This window comes from Strigops habroptila, chromosome 6 (genome assembly GCF_004027225.2).
Source record: "Strigops habroptila isolate Jane chromosome 6, bStrHab1.2.pri, whole genome shotgun sequence".
Taxonomy (NCBI): Eukaryota; Metazoa; Chordata; class Aves; order Psittaciformes; family Psittacidae; genus Strigops; species Strigops habroptila.
The window spans coordinates 52,900,756-52,913,063 of NC_044282.2; the positions used below are offsets into that span (position 1 = coordinate 52,900,756).

The following is a 12,308-nucleotide window of genomic DNA, read 5'->3' on the forward strand; positions in this document are numbered from 1 at the left end:
TTTGGGCAAAAGTTTTTATATTTATTATTAAAACAATGAACATTTGAAATAAAACATAATTACACAGACATCAAAAAGTTTGCAAGCAGATACAGAGGAAAAAACAGAAGAAATCTGGAGCTTCTCTATCATCTCCTTCATTCTTCTTCTTTTTTTTCTTTTGATGGCAGAGGTTATCTTCAACGCTAAACAAAGACCTTGAGCAACATCCTGGCCCCAATGAGGCCAATGAATGAATGTTTTCCATTGGCTTCAGAGATAGCAGAACTTAAGTCATTATCCACATACTCTTCTAAATCCTTGAACTTGCTGTACTTGTTTCTCCAGTGATGCCGTGTGTTTTCTTGTTATGCATCTGCTCCAAACCAGTTACTTTCCAGATAAAAGCTCTTTGGTCTATTCAGTCCACTCATAAACTGCCTATATTTTGCCTACGCTGAGACACAAACACCAAGACATGCAGAGACTAGATAGTGGACTGCTGAGTGGCATCGGTTAAGAGTACCCTTCACCTACCTGTCTGAAACAATCCTGCTGTGCTGAATTTTCAGGACACACTGTACAGATAACTACCCAAACAGTCACAGCACAAGAGAACATATAGTAGCTAAACTCCAAACACAAATACATTGCTGCAATTAATTGCTTCTCTGAAGGGTACAGCTGCTTTGACAGCTATGCAGATGAAGGCTGTCAGGTAATAGTGCAGAGCTGCAGCTAAAGCTGAGACAAGCCAGCATCAGGGACTGGGTGGCTGCGATGGCAGAAGCACATCGCTCTCTTCCGGCCCAGTGATGCAATCAGCAGTACTGCTGTAGCAGAGTAAAGCCATTATCATCCCTACTTACTCAGTGTCCCACGTGAAGTGAGTTTCAGCGCATCAGCCCAATGCTTACAAACTTGCATACGTTTAACACGTGTTACCAACGTAATCTTCCCATACAGTCTCCAAAGGCACAAAGTCCAATGCAGATGGAGATTTGGCAATAACTATTTCACCTTTCGAGGCAGCACTTCTAGGATGGATCAGGTAGAGGCATAGTCTGAGGACCCTCTGATGAAACCCTCACAGCTGCCAGTAAACCTGCAGCTCCTCTAGAGATAAAGGACTTCAGCTTTTAGTGGTGTCAGCTCTGCGCTGTTTGTAAATCTCAGTATTCAATTGTAACACGTTCCCTCCTCCATACCATAAGCCCTCTGACAATGAGAAATACACACTCTTCAATAAATACTAAAATGATATTTTAAAAAATTTCATTCACAAATTTCATTTATATTAGAATATTTAACAAAATTATAAAAGCCTTCAGACATCAGATTAAGAAAAATTATTTTTAAAAGTTACTTCAGTCTACTCTAAGTACAAATGCAACATGCTTTGGACATACAGACTTGAAACTTTAGCCCGCCCTGAAATCTGAGGAGAAAAAAAGGGTTTAGATCATCTTTCCAAATAATTTTAAAACCTCCTTTAGAAATTTTCCCGTGTAGAAAAAGTTAGCCTCATGTGGGGTGAAAAGTATAAATACGTCAAGGTATGAGGCAAAAGTCTGACAATAGCAGCCAACAAGGTTTAAAAAGATTTAGGAGGTTTAAGAATGATCCTTGTATTCTCCCTTTGTCTCTGAACAGTGGTTCCTTCTGTACATTACAAGCCTGTCGACAAGTACCTCTGCAAAAAAGCCAGAGGAGACGAGACTAGCTGGTGGATCCTCCATGGGACCGAAGTACAATCACAGTCAGGAGCGTCCTGACCATTTCTACAATAGCATATAACATTACAAGTTGACAAACAACATGACAGTGAAAAACTGAAAGGATTTAATGCAACCAAGTCAAACCCCATTCAACAGCTTTTATTCAAGGGCAGCAGTTTGTAATGAACAGCTACTCTGTTCCAATGCCACCTCCTGTGCACAGTGTGCTCATTCTCTCCGTTCTCGCACACACTCACACTCTCTGGCTCACTGCTCCTCTTCCCCAATTCCTCTCGCTGGGAGGTCTCCTAGAGTCTCTCTTTGCTTTGGGCTCAGTGCAGCATCACAGAAAGCAGAATCCTTGCAGCTCATCGGCATGCCTGCCCCATTGTGTTGTCATTCTGGCAGCTGTGCAGCTCCCTCAAGTCTCTTTCTTCATTTTCTTCCTCTTCCTCCTCTCCTTTTTTCCAGGTACACCTGCCATACAAACAACAGGGGCCAGTGCACAAACCTTCTACATGCAATGACGTCGCTGGACACTGCTGAGTTTTCATCTGAAATGGGTATTTTGGGCTTCTAAGATGTGTTTTACAAGGGCCACCTATTTTCAAGGGTAATCCAAAGTCATGGGGATGGCTCTGAATGTTTTTAGTGGGCTCTGATTCACTCACAGATACCTCTGCTTCCATTTCACATTTAAAAGCGCTTTGCACAGTACTAAATGCAATAGTAGTTTTGCTTCTTAGCTGTAACAGGAGCAGGAATAGGTATTTGCCACAGTAAAACTTCAAAGTTTTACAGAGTCTTTCTAAGAAATAACACAGCTAAGGGAGAAGTGTTTCACGTATCCTCTTAAAAATGCATTTGTGAACACTCCTCAGATTATGCATTATTCTGAAACCAGAAAAAACAATCACTTACCATTACTGGGTGAATTATTAGCAACATCCAAGGAGTTTTTGAAGGAAGCACAGACTGCATCACCGCTATGCTTTGTGGATAAAAAATCCCTTGGGCCTTCTTCCATTCTTGTTTCCAAACCTTGCTGGGGCTTAATTGAAACAGTATGCTTCACTAAGCATATGAGTTAAACGACGCATATGCAAGTACAAAATATGAGACAAAATGTCATTATCGGAGGGAATTAGGGTATTTGAAGAAACTGCAGGACAAATTAGATTTTAAATTATTAGAATATTCTGGCACATCATCTACCTACCTTCTGTTTATTTGTTTTAGAAGGGATTAAAGTGTTGAAATTGTCTTCCATTACCATCTTTCCCCTTGTTTCCCCCAGTGAATAGAAGTACAGCAAGATATATTGAGGGGAAAGCACTGTAACTGTATAGTGAGATTGAAGACTAAGATGTACTCAGTGACTGCTAAACGACCACAGTCCACAGAGGTAGCACAGGGCGTGTGATGAGCAACTTTTTATATGTGGCTTCATATGTAATTTCACTTTTTTATGTCCCTCTCCAAAGGATGAGCTTGCACAGCAGCAGACACCAGCATTTTGGGCTGACATGCAACACGAGCTCCTTCTGGCCCATCATAAACATGCCAGAAGAAACAGTGCTGTCCTAAGGAGTCTGAACAGCACTATTAAGATTATTTATTAAGGTACATACAAAGCTAAAGCAACTAATTGGATGTGCAAGAGAGAGAGTGGCCTGGCAGCACCCCGGTAACTGGTGGGTTGATGTAATTACCGCATGGATTGTAGTCAGTGCATTAGTTAAAAGAGAGCATCAAGAATTCAACAGAGCAAAACTGTCCTGAGGATTAGGAAAGACCACAGTGGGTGTGAGGGGAAGACAAATGGTACTACAGAGTCATACAAATCCAGAGCCAAATTCAGTGACAAGTGAATGAAAAACAGTTAGGACATTATGGGGGGTCCCCCATTTCACTGAGCAGCAAGGACATCACGGCCAAGGACTGGTCCAAAACCCAGTCAACAATCTGTTCCGTTGTACCTCCCATCCCAAATAATCTGACATTTTCCACAGCCTTTCTCTGTTGTGCTCTGAGACATTTTGCTCTCAATAAGTGTTTTACTGGTATAGCACTGGTCTCGCTTCATCTTCACTGGATTTTGGAAACGACCTTTGCATTACTGTTAGTATCTCCAGGTGACCTTCCACCATGGATAAAACACAGCCCAGCTGTACACTAAACTTGAAGTGCATTTTCCTGAGAAAGCATTTTTTCTTCCATGATTAAAGCCATCTGCTCCTCTCTGCATTGCAAAATCAAACTATTTTGTAAATGTGTTGGGGAATACTGTACTGCAAAAACCCATTGGTCACTGTGCTCACCCTTCTTTTATGGGAGGGCAAGGAGAAAAAAGAAGAGGAAGTTCGAAGATGGAGAGGAAGAAAAACCCCCTTAGATCACATCATCCTAATGGAGAAGATGCCCCACTCTGCTCTTGGAAAACCAGACACTACTCTGGGAAGACAAAATACTCACAAGCCTCAGTCCAGCTCCACCCTTTGCTTTCTTCACTTCCATTTTCTTCTTCTTCTGCTGCATTTTGCTTTCGAGTCCAGAAAGGCAGAAATGAATGCCCGCTTTGCCTTTTAGCAAATCCTGAAAGCATCAGGGATTTTATAAGAGGAGGCATGGGGCTGCTGATTCATTTTTTTTTTCAGTAAAACTGGTTACCTCCAGGAGCATGTGCTGACAGCGTACAAGCAGGGCATCTCTCTGGGTAAGGTACACACCTTGGCTTAAGACAGCTCTTTACAAAAAAGCTCAGTATGCTCTTCTCACTGCTGTCAAAGAGGGACATTGCCCTGGGCTTTTTTCTACAAAGCATTCAAACAGCAAGCCTTCTCTTCTACCTCTCCACAACCGTATCACTGTCAGCAAACCCTCTCGCTTAAATAAACACATGCCAGCTGCCTGGGATGGTGTGAACGCTGGTGCCAGCTGTGGACTCTGCACCTCTTTTAATCCCCAGGTATTCAGGAAGGTCAGTGGCAGTAGAAAGAGTTCATTCACACAGGGTGGCAAACACCCGATGTTTACTGCTCAGGGCAGCAGTGCCACCACATGATGAACTTCCAGAACAAGCCAACTCCCCCAACTCATCTCACATATCCTGAAAGTGTGTCCCCAGCTCCAGCTCTCTCAGACAGGTCAGGGGAGTGACCATGCCAAGTGCCTTCTCCCACTGTGAGAATGCCCCCACAACTGGATGAGCCTGGCTTTGGGGCGGGATTGGACACCCTGGTCTGCCTGAGAGTGATCCCAGTGGACCAGCTCTCCCTTGGTCATCAGCACCGCTGTCTCACCTTCTCCTTCTCGTCCCCTGTCTGATGCTCCTCATCTCCTGTCCAGTTTCCCCACTCTTCCAAGGGAGCCTTCCAGTCAGAGTCTAGGTCAATTGCTGAAGGATCATCTGTTAGGACAAGCACACAAATTAATTATGTTCAAATCCATGCTACTTTCCAGGCTCACACTAGCAACACAAACGCTGCAGAGAAGATCTGTCATCTTCCTGCTTGCCAATGGGCTGTCTGGGTGTGCATGTACACAGATGCATCTTCAGTGTATTTTAAAAACTATAACTGACTGCTGATTGACAATTAGTGACTGCATTCTTCAGGACAGGAGGAAAATTAAAGAAGGACAGAAAAATAGATACAGGAACAAAAGTGCTTCCATCCTGCACTTCAAGAAAACAAGCTTTACAGTACTAATAGCATGGCTTGTCAAACATTTTCTTTTAATTTCATGGAGAAGGATTCAGGCATATCCAGACATACTGGCAGACACAGCAGGCTCTTCCACTCACTGCAACACACGAGCCTCAGGGCAGTTGTTTGTATGGAAGAGTAATATTACCAAAGCATTTATGCATTTGTTAATGTTCTCATTGGTGTTTTCTTTCCTATCAAAAATAGAACCAAGTGCATTCTTGACTTAATCTTCCTGTTTTATTTTTTTTTAATGCAACCCAGAAATGCACCATCATGGCATACATACAACTCTAAATATGCATTAAATAGGTAACACCTACCCTGCATCAATTCTTATCATTTCATGAGGGCTAGGCAAAAAACTTTTGAAAATCTTTTAGGTTTCTCTATCTGCCAGCATCTGGTACCTCTGAAAATCTGGCCACAAGCCCTCAGCTGCCTCTCCACACAGCACTGGCAAATGATACTCAGGCAAGAAGGCGAAACAGACCAGTCTAATTCCTTTGCCCAAACTGAATGAGTTGCAAAAAACCAGATAAATCAGCATAAGATGTTGAAAGGACTACTTGATAATTCTTTAATGGTTAGAATGAAACAATCTTAAGTCTTATCCTAACAGGGAGAAAGACTTTGAAAACACAACATATAATAATAACAACTCTTAGCTGATCACATCTCTTAAAATAAAAATAAATATAAAAAAATCCCAAGCTGGATGGAAAAACTTCTCGTTGAAGCAGGGCCAAAACCAAAAGCATGCTGGGGATGACAGAAGAAAATTGTTTCCAAAAAGTTGCTCTGTCCAGTTTGCTGCCAAATGTTATAAACATGATTCTAGACATTGCTCAAGTTTCTCAGTTTAAAATCCATGCATAGACAGTATTTCTTTCCTTCTTCAAAAAAATAGGAGCAAGTATTTTTGAATGCATTCCTCAACAAAATTCTAGTCTAAGTATTTCAAGCAAATGAATGCATCTAGATTTGAGAGATGCACAATATACATGAATGAGTTATATGTCTGAAGAACGGTTTGTGTAAGCTGTAGCATGGGATATGACCAGCAAAAAGCTCCTGCTGCTTCTCCCCAGTTAGGTAACCTGAGGGTCTGGCTCACAACTCCGGAGGATTTAGCTGGAGTGGTTGAAGGCAATACCAACCTGCACTCCTCACCCATTAACTATGCCACAAAGTACATCAGAGTGAGGACACAGCAAGTCCCAGCTCCTTAGCCTGTGCCGTGCATACTCTGCCTCTGGTTTTAAAACCTCTCCTGTTGTGTAGCATATTTCCCTTCTACACTGACATCTCCTGGAATGTTTTTAAACTTTGAATATTCTCTAATATTTTTAAATCAACAACTGTTTTTCTGTGTGTCATAAATTCTCCCACAGGCTAAAAATGGTCAGTAATTCCTTCACTAGGAGAAAACCATGAACACAAAAAGGAATGTGCTGTGCAGCAGCAAGTACTCCTGTTCCCCAGGTGGGTTTAGCACTCATGGAAATGGTCCCTCCCAGTGTACCTATAGACCAACATCTTGGTAACTCCTGTTGTTCATTTTTACAAAAGCAGTTCTGCCAGGTTGGATGGGGCTTTGAGCAACCTGGTCTAGTGGAAGGTGCACAGAAAAGTACAGCTTTGTCTGGGTGGAGCTGCTGGGGGACTCAGGTGGGTGGCAAGCAAGAACCTAGTGGGAAAACCATAGAATCATAAAATGGTTTGGGCAGGAAGAGACCTTAAAGCTCATCCACAGGCAGGGACACCTTCCACTAGACCAGGTTGCTCCAAGCCCTGTCCAACCTGGCCTTGAACACTGCCAGGGATGGGCCAGCCACAGCTTCTCTCGGCAACCTGTGCCAGTACTCACCATCCTGAAAGTAAGGAATATCTTCCTAATATCTAATCTAAATCTACCCTTTTTCAGTTTCAGCTGGATGTAGGAGTCTCTCATTTGTCAACTTCCTCTAGCATAATTCAGTAGATGCAAAAATACCAAATAAATCCCAGACTTTAATTGAAAGAAGCTGCTTATTCCCATGAAACAAAAGAATTAAAATTCATTTTAACCCCAGGACAGAAGGAAGGATGGGAGTCAGGAGACACTGGAACTTTCTGAGGGTTCCAGGGAAAATCTGCCTTGGCAACCAAGAAGGATTCATTGGGAAGATGCCAAGTCACGGGTATAAAGACAACCCTCATGGTCACGGATATGCTGCATTTGTGAAGCAGAACATGGGATTTCTGAGACTGCCCTGTGCTGTTGCCCAAGCACAGGTCCACTGCACTCAGAAGCAGAAGCACCGGACAAAATCAGTATTTGCTTGCCTTGGAACCCAACACAGGTGCTCTACAACAGCCCAGCCAGCCACTCTGTGCAGGTTGCACATTTTGTAAAAGCAAAACTATCCGCAGCCTGTAATGTGTTTTGTGAGACAGCTAAGCGTAAGTACATCAATGTCATCACGGGGCAGCGGCAGACCTGTGGTACAGGTGCACAAAGGCCGTATTGGGAAACACATGCAAGCAGTAAAGCTGTCAAGGTAGAGCAGAGGAGGCAGAGCAGGAGGATCCAGAACGACCCTGTAGAACAAGCAAGAAAGGTGCCTGGCAAAACCAGAGCAGTTCCCGGGCCCAAGAAGCAAGTGAATTATGCCAGAAGCAGAAGAGATGCACCCCCCTTTCTTTCCTCTTCATGGCAGGGATGAAAAGTATGCAAATACTAATGATGAGCAAGGAAAACTGAGTAAGTTGCCCATTTTGGGGCCCCCTTCCCTCATGGAAAAGTCCTGACCACTTCACCCTCCTCGTGCGACTGCAGTCATAAGTGCTGGCCATGTGGCTTCAGCTCCAAGACACTCAACACCCATAGCTAATGGCTTAGATTACTAAGGACTAACTTTTTTAATATGCAGAGACAATAACTGATGACAGAACGAGGATTACAGAATCTCTGAGGTTGGAAGGGGCCTCTGGAGATCCTACCCCGCTGCTCACTGCAGGCTTGGCTACAGCAGGTTGCCCAGAGATGTAGCCACCAGGGTCTTGAATATGCAGAGACTCCACAACCTCTCTGGGCAACCTGTTCTGCTGCCTGAATACCCTCACCATAAAAAAAAAAACCTCAAAATTTTCTTATGTGTAAGTGGAATTTCCTGTGTTTCTTGTCACAGGCAACCACCCCATCAGGTGTTCATACACATGAGAGACTGCTGGACCTACTCCAGTATGTCCATGCTCATCTTGCACTGGGAAGCTCAGAAATGGGCACAGCACTCCAGATGTGGCAGTGACTAAGAATTAACCATCAGTAGTGTGTATCATTAATGAACATCACCCTAGCAGTGTGGTGTTCTGAAACCAGACTGATTTATCAGTCTTTTATGCGTTCTCCTCAATGCATTCAACCAGGCCACCCCTATCACAGTGGCCTAAGTTCCTTAACTACTAACTCCCTCTCTCCCTCTATGTGCATGCACTTCTAGTTGCAACAACACTTAAGCCTCAAACCTTTTGTTGGTTAGGGTGTTATTATTACTGGTACTTCACAAAAAGATATCCCGATGAGGAGCAGGGAGCCAGCCAAGGCTGCTCCGTGAGCCAGAGCAGAGGCAGGAGTCCAGCATCACGCTCCTTCTTCTGTACCAGACCGGCACAGAACAAAGACACTCATTAAGTGTACTGATCTGGATTTGATAAAATGACCCCAGCTCACATTCAGGTTATGAATGGCTTTTTTTTTTTTAGTTCAGAGGCCTGCAAGCGCTAACAGGCCTTGTTTAACTGTCAAAGAGCTCATTTTGCCTGCAGCGCAGGCCTTAATGCCAACCATTACCTCATCTAAATTCAGGGAATACATGTTTGTGACACTCCCCTCTGCATCAATATCAAGGCTGAAGATTTAAAGGAAAAATACTACTACTACTAAGAAAGAAGCTGTAAGGCAGGCAGGAATCCTTCCACTTCTGCTTTCAGTCAAAATGCTTCTGCTCCAACATTTGCAAGAGAGAGCTGCTGTATTTGCCCCTATCTCTTCTGCTCCCAGACAGGGCACTGAAAAAGCAGAGCTCTGCCTGGCTTTGCAACTGCAGATCAAATCCCAACTGTACCAACTGTGACGTGCTAAATGCAACGCAAGGAAAGGCTGCTGAAGAGCTATCTGCATTGCCTCCCTCCTTCGGGCACGGGTGAGCCTGGGCTCAGAAGTTAGACAGTGCCCCGCAGCAACATGGGGATGAACAAACACACCACTAAGGGACGGGAATGCTTGGGGTTGGGTTGGTTTTTTTTTGTTTGTTTGTTTGGGTTTTTTTGGTTTTTTTTTTTTTTGTTTGTTTGTTTTTTTTAAGAAAACTATGCTATTTATAAAATCCTCTGATGGCCAAACTGATGCGTCTGCTGCAAAGTCTCAATAACTGCTGGGCAGAGGACCAGCGTGATGACCGCAGTCCGTTCTCCTCAATGCATTCAACCAGTCTGGCTTCTCCTGCAGTTAAGGCAATCAGAGCAGCTAGAAGAGCAAGAAGGGGTCTGCTCGGCCATCATTCCTGCAAGAGCAGGCTAAAAGCCTCCTAGCAGCAGGCGTATAAATAGATACATCAATCCTGACCAAAAGGTCAAGAGAAAAGGCGACATAATACCCACACTGTTCATGCCAAATTATTCCAGCCACTCAGGACCCACGCTGGCCTATCAAGCAGATGTTAAAAGTAACAAAAAAACAACCAGTCGTAAAAAGACTGAAATGCTCAGAGTCCACTGGAGCTGGATTCTGCATGTGGGTTCTGGGTGTTACAGAGGAGACGTTCAGTTTTGGCAGAGGTACCTCGTGCTTTAGCAGCACCCTGTCCTCCCTGTAGCTCTTCCCTGGCCACCCCACAGAGCCTGGACTAGGGGCTGCCTGGAAAGGGGCCACCCAGCTCCACCTTCCCCACCCAGCAGTGGGAGGGGGACAAACACAATGCTCCAGTTATGAAAACCAAACCCAACTTTGCATTCATGGCACAAATTTAATAATCTGCAATGACTGCTAACACATGGGGGTTTTGAAGCATAGAGGCCATACTGTTGCCTCTAGCTCAGGGAGTCGCTGGGCCACTCTCTGCTGGGCGAGAGGAGGGACCGCCCTGTTCCTGTGCTTATCCGCCCGTAACTATTATGTGTTACTGCCAGAGAGAGGACACCAAGCTACAGAAACTTTCAGACAGTCTCCCTATAGCTGGTCTTGCTACCCCCAGTGTCTAATTACACTTTGTGCAGCAGTATGAATGCACTGCACAAGACTCTACATACTGCATCCCTTTTTTGTCACTAAGTAAAAACATAAATAAAATGCATGTTCTTACACTTCTCAAAGCAGCAGGGCACCTGCTGCTCTGGCTGAGCTCACAGCAACTCTGGGCATCTGCCCAAAACCAGACCCAAGCTGAATTTCTTCCTTACCTCTACCACCCTTTGTGCAGATTAGCCACATGGGAAGTGGACCCTGATTTTTGAGACTTAGGGAACAGACTGAAAAGGGTGTTAGCATTGGTACACTTTTCTTTCAACAGAAAAAGAGCAAAGGGATGTACCTTGCCCCTGCCATGCATCGTCTGCGGGGAGGAAAGTCGAGCTGGTGTGCCAACAGCATCTGGAAGGACTGTCCTCAGATGATTTAGTCTTCACGTTATCTGCATACAGGAAGACATCCTCTTAAAAAATAAAACCAAACACCCCCCCACCCCCCCACCTAAAAGATAATCACATAGGTACATTCACATCATTAAAACCAATTAATCATGCCTTTATCTGCTAGCTATGTCACGATGCCTGGATGTTATGTAATTTAAACCCCACATTGTGCTGCTCATCACACTGGATTTATTAACGAAGGTTGGATGAGGACACTACATGCATAAGTTACTAAAAACACAATATTTGGAGATGCAAACTTCTAACACATATTTCTTGGGGACATAAGAAGGGAGCTACAGCTCCTGCAGAAAAAAAGCCACATCCAGTGTATCCAGCTCCAACTCTCACTGCCTTCAGTGAGAAGGCTTCTGCTCATTCTAACAGAAATCCATAATTATCATATGAATTACTCCAAGAGCGAGCACCGATGAAAGAGAGCTGCTGGAAGAAAAAGACGAATTAAAGTTTTTTTGATTATTATTTCTAACAACTAAAGCAACCAGTAGGATTCACATGCCTTCCTTTAGCCCCTTTCTAAGGCCTGTACATAACTAGCATTTTCTTCAGTTCTTTTATACACCAGATTTTTTTTAATTTTTTCTTTTTTCATATATCTGATCTTTTCTTTCTTCCTTTCACCTAAACAGCTCCCTTGATTCTGTATAGTTCTGTATTGGCTTGATTTTTTTCTGCATAAATGCAAATGTTAACAATGTTAATGTTCTCCCTGTTGAGTACTTGCACATTAGGAACTGCTTCACTCCCCTGATGCAGTGTTGGAAAATAGATGATTAAATGTGGCATGATTATTGATTACCATGTCTGGCTTTAGAAACTAATTTCAGCATTCTGGCTTACACCACACATGCTGTTCTGTGCACGGATGTCTATCTATATGTATCTCTGCTTGCCTTTAGCATCTCTAAAAGATTCAGACCAGACTTTGCATTCATCAGGCAGCTAGCTGGACCTCCAGAACCTCCAGACAAGTGTGAGTTTTTGGTAAACAGAGAGTGGATGAACCAGGCAGTGAGAAGGACTGACAGTTGCAGAGAGGCAAAGTGAAAGCCAGGAACACCGCTCAACTGAATGCAAAACCAGGAGGTGTTCCATCCTTCTCAAGGCCATGTGTGGAGAGGCTGAAGCTGAAAATCCCTTGCTGTGCTGGCCAGGAAGCTGCTGGCTAGGCAGCCTCTAACAGGACCTCTCCAAGCTGGGCATCTGCTCC

The 12,308-nt window shown here is 43.9% G+C and overlaps 1 protein-coding gene across 2 annotated transcripts in view; it reads right to left on the reverse strand.

The window, feature by feature from the left end:
- LOC115609293 (protein LYRIC-like) overlaps positions 1–12,308 on the reverse strand; it is a 29,775-nt gene continuing 17,467 nt past the window's right edge. For both annotated transcript variants that reach the window (XM_030489293.1, XM_030489292.1), the window contains exons 7-11: positions 10,978–11,076; positions 5,000–5,106; positions 4,173–4,292; positions 2,619–2,748; positions 1–2,174 (exon numbers count right to left, since the gene is read on the reverse strand). In XM_030489293.1, the coding sequence (XP_030345153.1) occupies positions 2,119–2,174; positions 2,619–2,748; positions 4,173–4,292; positions 5,000–5,106; positions 10,978–11,076 (512 nt within the window). In that variant the 3' untranslated portion in view covers positions 1–2,118. The remainder of the gene's footprint in view (positions 2,175–2,618; positions 2,749–4,172; positions 4,293–4,999; positions 5,107–10,977; positions 11,077–12,308) is intronic.